Source organism: Coffea arabica, chromosome 8c (genome assembly GCF_036785885.1).
Source record: "Coffea arabica cultivar ET-39 chromosome 8c, Coffea Arabica ET-39 HiFi, whole genome shotgun sequence".
Classification (NCBI taxonomy): Eukaryota; Viridiplantae; Streptophyta; class Magnoliopsida; order Gentianales; family Rubiaceae; genus Coffea; species Coffea arabica.
Genome location: NC_092325.1, coordinates 41,317,446 through 41,329,578, shown reverse-complemented (window position 1 = coordinate 41,329,578; position 12,133 = coordinate 41,317,446). Strand labels below are relative to the sequence as shown.

At 35.2% G+C, this 12,133-nt stretch overlaps 1 protein-coding gene across 7 annotated transcripts; it reads right to left on the bottom strand.

Annotated features, from left to right (window-relative positions):
- Positions 1 to 498: 498 nt before the first annotated feature.
- On the bottom strand, positions 499 to 6,216 carry LOC113706781 (protein phosphatase 2C 53). 7 transcript variants are annotated; one of them, XM_027228783.2, is made up of 7 exons: positions 6,066 to 6,216; positions 5,549 to 5,668; positions 5,002 to 5,154; positions 3,844 to 4,874; positions 3,400 to 3,717; positions 3,208 to 3,313; positions 499 to 1,202 (listed from the first exon to the last, which is right to left on the bottom strand). In XM_027228783.2, exons 4-7 carry the CDS (start codon positions 4,720 to 4,722, stop codon positions 868 to 870), a joined length of 1,638 nt encoding a protein of 545 aa, XP_027084584.2. In that variant the 5' UTR covers positions 4,723 to 4,874; positions 5,002 to 5,154; positions 5,549 to 5,668; positions 6,066 to 6,216; the 3' UTR covers positions 499 to 867. The 7 variants fall into 7 exon arrangements, with proteins under 7 accessions (XP_027084584.2, XP_071919203.1, XP_071919201.1 ...); XM_072063102.1 differs by lacking the exon at positions 6,066 to 6,216 and adding an exon at positions 5,942 to 6,061; XM_072063100.1 differs by lacking the exon at positions 6,066 to 6,216 and adding an exon at positions 5,854 to 6,059.
- Positions 6,217 to 12,133: the final 5,917 nt, after the last annotated feature.

Below are 12,133 nucleotides of genomic sequence, written 5' to 3'. Positions count from 1 at the left end.
ACTCTTCACAAATCACAGGCTGCAACCCTTTGTTAGGTAACGAAAAGAATTTACTGATGGTTACTGTTTACCATTTTATTTGGCACAGAGCCCAAATGGTAGATTAAGCAAAGTTGGGACAACCAGATGTCCAAATCTCTGCGCAAAAATGCAAAAGCGTACCTTGCCATACAATGAAAACTTGCTCCACCAACAGGTCATTATAACCATTCTTACGCCTTCTTTGTTATCAATCCATCAAAAGAAAAAGGTAGAAAAGAAGAATAAAGATTCAACGAAATTTATAGGAATAGATTTCTGAATAAGTTGACCCCCCCATCAACTCAGCCTGCAGTCCAGCCATTAGAAAGCCCTAGAATATATATATTAGTACTAGGCATCTGCGTCACTATTTGTCATAATTGACACAATACCTCGCAAGCAATAGCCATAAAAGCAGTGATGAAAATCAAGCATATCATAAAAGCGTTGTCCCAACTAATGGAAAACCCCTCTAAATCACTTAAATTTGCTATTCATTTGCAAGGCATAACATCCCCAAAGTCGTACAAAAGTTTTGACTTACCTCACAGAGACTTTCTTTAACTCGGAGGCAAATAAGCCAGTACATTGGCTTATACCAACATAATTGATGCCAATGGCATTCGACTTCCTTGATGTTCCTATTACTATTTCGAGCTAAATTTACATAGGTTGAACTCTGGCATGAGAATCATAGGACTTCTAAATTCTGGGCATAGAACCTCAAATGCCCGCGCTAATGGAAGTTGCATGGCCCTGGTGAAAAACAGAAGGGCTGTGGTAATGCTGTATTATAATTCTCCCTACCCCTAGGAATTGAGAGAGCAAACTTGAGAATACACACAGTTAGGACTTGCTCTTAAATTTTCTCTGGGCTTTCAGGTCCACCACAATTACGGTTATGTTGTCCTTGCTTCCCTTCTGAATAGCACGGTTTGAGAGGCACTCAGCTGCCGCTTGAGCTGCTGGGTCTACGCCTTCACCTCTCCCCAGGGGAAGTGTGACGCCGTTCTTTTTATGCCAGACAAGTATCCGTTTACGGGCCGTGTCACAGACCTCTTCATTTGTCATAACATCCCATAATCCATCACTGGCCAAAATGAGGCACTCATCATCCTTCGTTCGAGGAATAAACATCACTTCTGGATCTGGTATTATCCAGGGTTTTAAATACCTATCTCCTGCAAAACAAGTAAAAAAAAAAATAAAAAAGTTTGCAGGGAATTAAATTGGCCTTTAAAGTGAGGTACATTCACCCAAAATGCATGTCTTTTGCCAAAGTCTAGCTTAAAGAAGAAGTGTATACCAATCGAGAACAATATGCAGATGTAAATAGAATTTTTGGTCAAGTTCGTTCAATCGTGCATTTTAGGTTCTCCGCAGCAACATCATTGTGCTCTCATACGGTAATAGGAACGCAAAAATTGTAAAAGATAGATATCATCATCAAATCCTAATTGTACCTAACAAGCACTTCATTTCAGGTTTTGAAGAACAATTGCATGCCAATAACTATAGGAAGATGTAAAGGGTGGTTCAGAAATATCCAGCACAGAGCAGCATTCATGCTTGAGTAGGTAAGCATAATTGATGCACGCATGCAAGTATACAAATTTATGCACATATTAAGAGAGAGGCACGATGACCATTTCACAAGAATCTGTATTAGCCAAAAAGAATGGTTGTTGGTAATTTACTTATGTGAATAACAGGAAGGAAACATTGTCAGTGCATGTAAATTATACGACTCATGTCATGGATAGTGTTGGTTTGATGTAACTTTTCTTGGTTTATCAAACTGCAAAAAAGGGAATGAATCACGACTACAGCGCCATATTACTAATAATGCATGAGGGGAAAAAAAAAAAGAAAATGGCATCTTTATTCCTCAAGTGTGCAAAGCCTTCAAATTGTAGTGTTCATTTCCATTGCTTATAATCCAACTATAGTTGAATGTAACTTTTCTTGGCTTATCAAACAGCCACGAAGTGGAAGAATCACGAATCTGGTGCCATATTACTAATAATGCATGAGAAAAGATAAGAAAAAGGCATATTAATTCCTCAAGTGTGCAAAGACTTCAATTTGTAGTGTTCATTTCCATTCCTTATAATCCAGCTATAGTTGAAAATAGACTTCCACCTTATCACAATTAAGATCATGCAGTCAATTAAAGGAAAAGGAATGAAGGGAAATACTTTGAATTGGAAAGCAAAAAGGACAGGTCCTGCACTTTCATATTGATCACTCCAGTGAAAATTTGGACACCAAGAAAAGGAAACAAAATAAATGAACATGATTTCTCCCCAAAGAACTGTCACTCATGTTCAGAGCTTTCTTCAACATTAATTATGTACTAACTCAACAAACCTAACTAGGGCCACAAAAATACTCCATCCAGCCAATAGCTTTGGCCCTATTTGGTAACTCTCGGTTTTAATATGAAATACGTCCACATAGTGTCACTCCTGTATTATGGGTAAGCCAAGCCCAAAAAGCTCGCCAAAAAAGCTCTTTTTTGTTTTTCATCCCATAAATGAATGACTTTTATATGCATTTAGTATCTTCTTGTTTATGTATTACCATAACTGGGTAAAATGCAGTAAATGTATGCAGGTTACCTGTCATTATTAACTAAAAGTTGGACAGGATTTCATAAAAGAGACACTTAAACATGAACTCTATAAAGAAGTTGCATTAAGCTTTCAAGCCAAGCTTGACTTTTGACACACGAGATTTCATGAGACTCGATCTTAATGATGAGCTTGCAAATCAAGGTCACAAAAAGAATAATGCATTAGAGATCCTTCTGCTTAACTTGATTGCTTTCCAAACTCCGACTTTAGCATTAGGTTTAGCTTATCTTAATTTGTATAGCATACACATATAACTTATTGAACTCTACAGAACTTGAAAATAGCCACTTGGGCCACTTCGCCAACCAGCAATACCTGATGGCTGTCCAGTCTAAACATAAACTGACACCTGCAATAGCAATATGCACGTTTTGATCTAGCTTATAGGGCATACATTAAAAGCACCCAATATCAGTTAATAACTGCAAATAGACATCACTGTACTACAATAAACAACACATATGAATTCCAACAATAAGTAGCTGACTACAATAAATGTAAAATGAAATGAAACAGGACATGTGAAACATAGAGACATTTAGACACATACCAATAGATCTAGACATGGCAAGGACGCCGAACACGCGATGCCCATTCCACTGTATAACCTTGCCTCCAGCAGCTTCAATCCTTGCATATTCGTCTCCTCGATTTGGCTAATAAAAAACCAGAACAAAATCAGCTCATGGTGGTCAGAAATGACAAAATAATCAAGATCCAAAGTCCAATTTATTTTTCTTACTTTATGATCAATGGATAATGCCATAGGTTCTTTCCCACGGCAAAGTACTGCCCTGGAATCACCGCAATTTGCAACTATGATGTGAGACGAACAAACAAGGGCAACAACAGCAGTAGAGCCAACAGTTTCTGGAGCAACAGGTTCAAGACCACTTTTCCCTCCAACCTCAGCATCAACCTTGAGAAAACAATTGGTAAATGCTCTTTTCCACTGCTCTTGGCAGGTTTCCTTATTACTTCCATCACTTGGTCTGGCCATAATAGCTTCCAACTCCTCAACCAAAACAGAATGCATATGATCATGGCAATAATTTGCTACCTGTCAATGACATCCTAGTTCTTTAGCACATATGTAGCATGTATATTGGAGACAGCATTTACAGCAATCATGCACAGACGCACACATAGACAAAGACACAGAGAAAGAGGCAGAGAGAGAGGGGACCTGAGAGCCTCCATGGCCATCATAGACTCCAAAGAAGTGAGTCGTCAGATGACTTAGACAGTTGGTCATTCCATCAAGAACACGATCCCCAACAAGCATTTGAAGCGGAATTTTCAGGAACCCAGGCACAGTTGTAAAGGCATCTTCCATTTCTGGTCTCCTACCACAAACTGAATTAACTCCCCAGAGGGGCACGTAGTCAATCTCAAAAATGCTGCGGCCAACTGTTACACTTAACCCTCTTTTGGAAGGGAGTTCGACAACAACTGTAGATGGTTTTGAGGTTGACCCTTCAGCAATCTCTTCCTCAAGGCCAACAGTGATAGCTAGAGAATCATGCACAATCTCACCAACATTTGACTGCCTCGTATCTCCAGCCTTAACATCAAGTTCAACATTGCATATACTCCTCTCAACTTCAATAAAATTCGAAGTCCCTATCTCAGATGTTGCATCATATGGGAAAATTTCATCAGCACATATGCTGCTAGAATCACTAATCACAGACAGAGAACAATCACCTTCCAGTGACAAAGAATCATCCTCCTCACTCTCACGGACAACAGAATCACTAGCAAGCCAGTTGCTTTCAATTTCAGAAGTCATATCAAGTAAGGAAGCTTCCCTACTTGTATTCCCTTCAGGCAAAGAAGACATGGCAACACTGACTTCACTCCCTGAATCACCAAAATTGCAATCCTCATCCCCACCAGAAACTGAATCTGCCATACTTTTAGCCTCAGAATCTGAAAACGAGCTCATTCTATCATCCATCAACCTTGTTCCAACGACATCAACACAACTTTCCTCAGTTGGTCTTTCACCCACAAAATTACCTATTCTAAATGGCACTGCAACTTCCACACACATCTCCTCCATCAAAATCCCTATTTAAATACAACAAAAAGTCACCCTCCAGGCCCTCAAGAATTACACAACCTGTCATTGTTAAACTAATTCATCACCTCCCTCTACCATCAATGATAAGATTGTAGATCCAATAATCTGGTTCAGCAGACCAATTTCCATCCCTGACGCAATATAACTAAATTAATAAATTTCCACATTCACGGCTCACGCCTCCCTGCCTTAATGAACTGAAATACGCAAAATGGATGGGCAAGCAGATCTGGTGTACAAAAAAGGAACAAAAACTACCATTTCTGGAAAGCTTAATCATATATAGAGAAGTCAGACTTGAAGACTTTGTCTGGGCCTTATCTCACTTGTTCACTTGTTCTCCAGACATTTCCGTTGTACTTGTCCACTCCATACGCTGCTAGATGGATCCTCCAATTTCAGCCAGTCACTCTATTAATAGAAAAAACAAAAACAAACATTAATTCAAATTCAACCCTCTGTCCTAAAACACAAGAAAGAAAGCAAGAAAGAGAGAGATGAAAAGGGTTCATGTGAAAGAACCTAGGAAAAGGCAAAAACAAAAGACCCCCTATTCACAAGGAAACACTGAAAGGTTGTATCCTTTTTAACATAAAAACCTTGAGGTACCCTGGATCTGAGGAAACCCCCATATCAACTTTTTCTTGTAATTTTGACTCTTTTTTGCCACTCTCCTTTTCAAACAATTATGACACTTGCAACAAATAAAAAATCCAAAAGTAAAAAAAAATTAGAAAAAAAACACAAAAGAATTAAATAAACAAGTTAGAAGAAGGTAGAAGGTAGAAGTTGAAAGAGTGACTACCTATTTTATCAAGAAATTGTAGTAAATAGAGCCTTTCCTTCTCTTCCTCCCGTCTTCTCCACAATCAGAAACTTAACTTTCAGTTTCGCTCTCATCCCAAGACATCATCTTTTGTAACGTCTGTTGAAAGACATATGACAGGAAAAAGCATCAAAAGAATCAAACAAACAAACAAAAAAGGAAAAACAATAAACGGTAAATGGGGTTCTGAAACTAAGTTTGCTTAGCTTATTACGGTAATCCACCAGTACTTAGAATTAGTAAATAACTACTGGGACAGTCAAATGTGATCAAGAAAGGCTTGCCCTTTTGAGTTTTGTTTAATCAAGAATCCTTTTTTTTAAAGTAACTGCAGCAAAATCTTGATTCGTTTTTTTGGGGTTGTGAGGGAACCTTGAAACTTGGGAGAGCAACAAAGTTAGTGGAGAAGAAAAGATTAAAAATAAAACGAAGAAGAAAATGTTACTACAAGCCAGTGTGCATTATTAATAGTAGAATACTACTGGGAACAACTAACATTTTTCTTTCTTTCTTTCTTTCTTTGGACAGAGAAAATAATTGATATAGTGCCCGTCACTGGTGAGGGTCAGCAGCAGCAACGGCAGAAATGAAAAGAAACGAAAAAGAAATAGAAGGAGGGTAGGACGGACAGGTGTCAAATCTAGAAGATGGTCTTAAAGCATCTCCACCCATTCTTTTGCGTGCTCCCTCCTTCACTTTCTTTCTTTTCTCCAATCCAATGACGCACCAGACCGCCGCTTGTCCCCCCTTTCCCCCCGTTTGTTTCTTTCTCCATTTCCCCAATTCAACAAATAAAAATAGATGAGTTTTTTTTTCCCATAACAAAGGATTTTTCTAACAGTTTGATTATGAGGAGCCTCAGATGTTTTTTTTTTCGAAAAAGTTTATCAATTTAGAAAAATATTTAAATGCATGGGAATAGTTATAATTGTAATTATATGCATTTACATAATAATCTTATATACACTGATAATATACTACCATCATTAAATACATGATATATAAATAAAATTTGGATTTAAAATTTAAATTTAAATTCGTTATCATGGATCTTACGGTGAGTGTATAGAAAATTAATCCATGAGTTAGATATAATTTATATATGTTAACGGTAGATTTGATTACATTTCTAAAATAGTTGGTTTTGGTTTAAAAGTTAACGGTTTTGATTTTTCTAAGAGGTGAAACATAATCTGACTTTTTTATACGAATGGTTATGGTTACGGTTCTTAAATATGCAATTTTGATTCGGTTTCGATTTTGATTTTATTCCAATTATGTTACAATTTAGTTATTTTAGTTATATTTAAACACTTGATGTTACAAAATTGATTCTAATAAAAGATGACAATGAATGCAAAAAGAAAATAAGAACTTTATTGTATTATCTATGCAAGGAAAAAGAAAAAATGATGCAAATTTTATGAAAAAATATGGGAAAATCGTTCGAAACGTTCCTCATATTTTGCAAAATAAACTTTTTCGTCCCTCGCTTTTAAAAATATAATTTTACGTCCCTTACAAATTCACATTGGTCAATTTTGGTCCATACTTAGGTTTTCGACTAGTTTTTTTGTCGGAATTTACCACGTGTTTTGCACGTGATCATATTTTAAGGGCAAATTTGTCAAATCAAATTTTATATAATTTGATTCATAATCCCTCACATTTCATAACATAAATTTTTTCATTCCTTGCATTTCACAAGATAAATTTTTTCATCCTTCACATTTTTTAAAATGAATTTTTTTTTATCTTTGATTGCTTATGTGTGTGAATAATTTTTTTTAAATCCATGTATATATTTATTTGATTTCACATGAATAGTACGGATAGCATGTGAAATCAAATAGAAATATATTACACACTATTCGTATTGTTCAAGTGAAATCAAATAAATATATACATGGGTTTAAAAAAATTGTTAGTTTTTCACTTATATTCATTTTCTTTTACTCGAAATTTAAAAATAATGAAGACATTTAATCCTAAATATTATCGAATGTTTATATCGAATTAAATTTGGATAGAAAAAGTAAACAAAACAAAAGTATGATAAAAAGAAATAAGTGATTGGCACTTTCAAATTTTAACAAAATCATAAGGCAAGTAATTCAACTGCTGGTCTTAAAAGTGTCGAGTAGAAATTTCAGATTTAAACTGAAATTTGTTAGCATAATTATAGAATTCGAGTTAGGACCCATTAATTAGATAACTTTATTATACAACTTAATAAATAAATTATTACTAAAGAGAAATGTCACAAATATTGAATAGGTTCAAATGGTGAAATCATATAAATATATACATGGGTTTCAAACAAAATTATTAGTTTTAAACTCATATATGTATCTATTGAATAGCATGTGTATAACTACGATTAGAATGTTTAGATGAAATCCAATAGAGATAAATTATATGTTATTCATACTGTTTAAGTAAAATCAAATAGATATATACGTGGATTTATAGAAAAAAAGTTATTCGTATACATGATCAATGAGAGATGAAAAAATTCATTTTGAAAAATATTAGAGATAGAAAAATTAATTTTTTCAAATGTGAGGAACGAAATAACTTATTTTGTAAAATGTTAGGGATAAAAAAAATTCATTTTGTGAAATGTGAGGGCTTATGATTTGATTTGACAATTTTGCCCTTAAAAAATAATCACATGCAAGTCACGTGGTGGATTCCGGTGAAAAACTAGTCGGAAACCGAGGTAGGGACCAAAATTAGTCAATATGAATTTGTAAGGGACGTAAAATTATATTTTTAAAAGCGAAGGACGAAAAAAGTTATCTTGTAAAATGTGTGGGACGTTTTGAATGATCTTCCCAAAAAATATCTCATTGTTGATTAAATTAGATTGGTCTTATAGTTAGGGGTTAATTACATTTACCTCCCCTGAGGTTTGACCATATTACCAATCAATCCCTGTAATTTGTCCAAATAACGGTCTCACCCTTTGAATGATCAAACATTTAACAAAAACCCCCTTAATGCCGAAAATGCCCTTATTGAGGCCATATTGCATTAAAAAAAGAACATATTTTTATTTTATTAACCCTGAAACAATCCAAAAAATAGAAAAAAGTTTTTGCTTATTATTTTATAAAAACCATATCTTTGCTTCCATAAATAGTTTTGAATCAATAATTATTTTAAATCTTAAAAATGAATATTAAAAATTAGATAAATTGAAAGAAAAATAAAAAAAAACAATTATTTTAAATCCTCAAGTGTGGTTCAAGGCATGTTGCGAAGAGCACAAGGCATGGTTCAAATTGGGGAAAACATGCCTTGTGATAAATTAGATTGGTTTTATAGTTAGATTTGGGTATAGACTTACAAATAGAATGTGATAATGGGTTGTTGGATTATGATTGGAATTGCTGGTATTAGGTATTAACGATTAATATTGAACTCTAAATTGACGAAATAGGTTTCGGTAGCAAATGTCTTTTTCAGACGATTTGAACGAATCTTAAACAGTCAGTTTCGATTTCGATTCAAAATTTTGATGACCTTGAAACTAAACCTTTAGTCACGATTATGATTCCGGTCCTGGTTTCCAAAATTTGGTCCCAATCACAATAAAACAAACCATCAGGCACATTCTGATTCCCAGTTTCTACCTGATCCATGGCTACTCCTAGTTTTTTTTTTTTTTTTTTTGGCAAAAACCCACCAGGGTGGGAGGGGGGATGCCATTGCCAGCCCCTCATTTTATTAGATCAGAAAGTTAAAGCCATATACAAAGAATGTTAGAGAAGAATGTGATGCCCTCTACTCCCTAGTACGAGAAACTCTAACAAAAGGAACTGAGAGAGCATCTAAGCTGATAGTTGATTTGACACGCCGAGGGAGGCACTCAGATGAGGTGAAGAAAGAATCAGCACCCAATTGCGCAGTAGCCAAGGCATCAGCCGCGGAGTTGGTTTCACGGAAAACGGGTGACAATGTAGAGTTCAGATCCCGGAGAAGAACCTGCTTGTCAAAGAGGCCATTTAGCAACCTTGTCAGAATTGACAAGGCAAACCAACGAACAGGAGTCTGCTTGAAGTTTTTGTAGCGGCAAGCCAGCAACCAAGGCGAGTGCCTCAGCCATCAAGACATCTGCATCGCCAAACTCTTTGTAGAAAGCAAAAACCAGCTTACCCTCAAAGGTCCGCAGCAATCCTTCTCCCTCCCTTTCAAATCTTGCCGAGTTTCTTCTCCAGGAGAGCTACTCCTAGTTACCAGTTCCCTGCTAGAAAAGAAATCTGTTTTCTAATAGTTCCATGTTGGAACTCGCTAATGCACTTATTAATACATCTAAATGTGCATATCCATATTTATTACACACTCCAGCATTGGATTAACTTCAATTTTGTGAAAAAATTAATATTTAATGATGCATCTCCAACGAATACTCATTGAACACTTGTTAACCAAAATTTATTGACTACTCGATAATATATTTTCGAGTTGTTACTGGCTAAGCTTAGCCTTACATGAGCGGTAAGTGGCGATTGGCAATTGATCTCACTAAAGCCATTCACGATGGGATGTAACAAATGTGTAACACCCTTTATTGTACCCAACAATTATACCATTTTTCATGGTTGGAATATAATAATCATGGTACGTATCATGGCCGTTACACGCAGAGAGGGACAAAAAAACTAGTTGTGGGTCCCATTTGATGATTGCGATATTTTTACATTTTAAGTGTTGGGTATTTGTTTATAAATTATTTTCAAAAAATAAAACATGTTTGGAAAGTAAATTTTTTTTTTTGAAAGTTAATAAATTATTTTCCAAAAATAACGAAACAATTGCCTCAAAAATATATTTATTTATTTATGAGTTATGTGTTGTGAATTATTAAAATGAATATGTAATTTAATTGTGAATCCAGACTATTATACTATGTAGAATGTGGTATATAATGAGAGATAGTGTAATGAAATAAGGGATAATATGATGATGATGTAGCACGTGGATTATACTCAATAGAATGTAATCTATTATGGATCCCCTGAGGTTATCTATGACACTGTCATATATCACTCCATGAGCCTTCAATACTTTACCTTCTCTACATGACACTACTATTATCACTCTCTGAGTATTCAATACTTTTCCTTCTCTAATAGGCACCAGAAATGTAAGACCTAATTTAAATTTTTTTTTTTTTTTTTGTCGACGGAGTGGGTGTCCGGGTCAAGTCCGTAAAGGCGGCCCGACTAATCCCACTTCGGCCCGGCCAAGCGCCCCAACTCGACCTAGCACGTTAGATGCACGGAGAAGCCGATGTTGCTGCGGAGGTTCGACCCCAGGACCTGACTGTCCGGAGGAAAAGGCGCCAACCACCAGCCCATTCACGTGGGGGCGTAAGACCTAATTTAATTGATAGAGCACAATTGAGGGTTGGAAAAGATAAAATACAGTATAATACTATCATGTATCACCTTATGAGTACCTATCACTGTTCCTTTCCTTTAGTTGTCACTTGACATGGAAGACTTGTTAAATTGGCAGGAGATGACTGAGAATTAATTGAATAAAGTTTATTATGGAACAGTGTCACTTGTCCTCGAGGTATTTGGCTAACATTTCCAACATATTACGAGTCAACTATTTTCTGACTCCCACCCGCTCGCTCTGTATATAAATAGGTATCCGATTATTTGATACCTATTTAAAGAGGATTAGGTCACAGGGTACTCCCTACATGCCCTTTTTATAATTAATTTTGAAAAAAAATCAAAGAATTATGCACATCAAATTTTTCTTGTGTTTCACATGTTCATTTAAGAATCAACACAATTTTTATGGGAAAAAAGTCTTATTGCTCAATTTGTATCTTCAATTAAAATAAAAACACAAAAAATACCCACTGACAATTTGTATCTTCAAGTACAAGACAATAGACACAATAATAAGCTAGTCCAATTACTTCACAATTTTCCACATTCTTAATCGTATTTTTTAGCCAATTAAACAGTTTTAGAATTAGTTGTAATTAATTCAATAAGACAAAATTTTGACATAAAGAAACAAAGAGTTATAAGCATTACCTGTTTTCATGCATTCTAGATCAACTATTTTCGTGTATTCTCGATCAACTAAGTCCTTTTCCAAATTATAATGGTCAAGACCTCCACCAATGAATTTTGTAAAAGAACTATAGACTCCTACAATTGGGTGGTAATTTGCTCAATAAAATCATTTAATTATTTCTAAAAAATTGAATGGAATAAAGATATGTGTTTGTGGAATGGGCCAAACACCTATAAACACCTATAAATTTTCAAATTTCTAACTTATATTCGTACCTGCCTTTTGCGAGTACCCAACCCACATTTGTCCTTTATCAAAAAAATATGGATTGGTGCCTTATTTTTTCAAAGTGAGATAGAGTGAATATTATGTATATTACGAGTGAGAGTTATTTTACGCACAACTAATCATGTATCAAGTCTATGAATATGCAATATTTTTCCCCGGATGATGGACTCGAAGTGTTATGAATCATACAATGAGTCATTGTAAATCGTGATTTTTGTTTTATAATGT

Coding starts and splice junctions, on each gene's coding strand:
- LOC113706781 (XM_027228783.2), bottom strand. CDS start 4,722: ATGGAGGAGATGTGTGTGGAAGTTGCAGTGCCATTTAGAATAGGTAAT. Junction 3,718..3,843: donor ATGGCCATGGAGGCTCTCAG/GTCCCCTCTCTC, acceptor TGTCATTGACAG/GTAGCAAATTATTGCCATGA. Junction 3,314..3,399: donor CATTATCCATTGATCATAAA/GTAAGAAAAATA, acceptor GTTTTTTATTAG/CCAAATCGAGGAGACGAATA.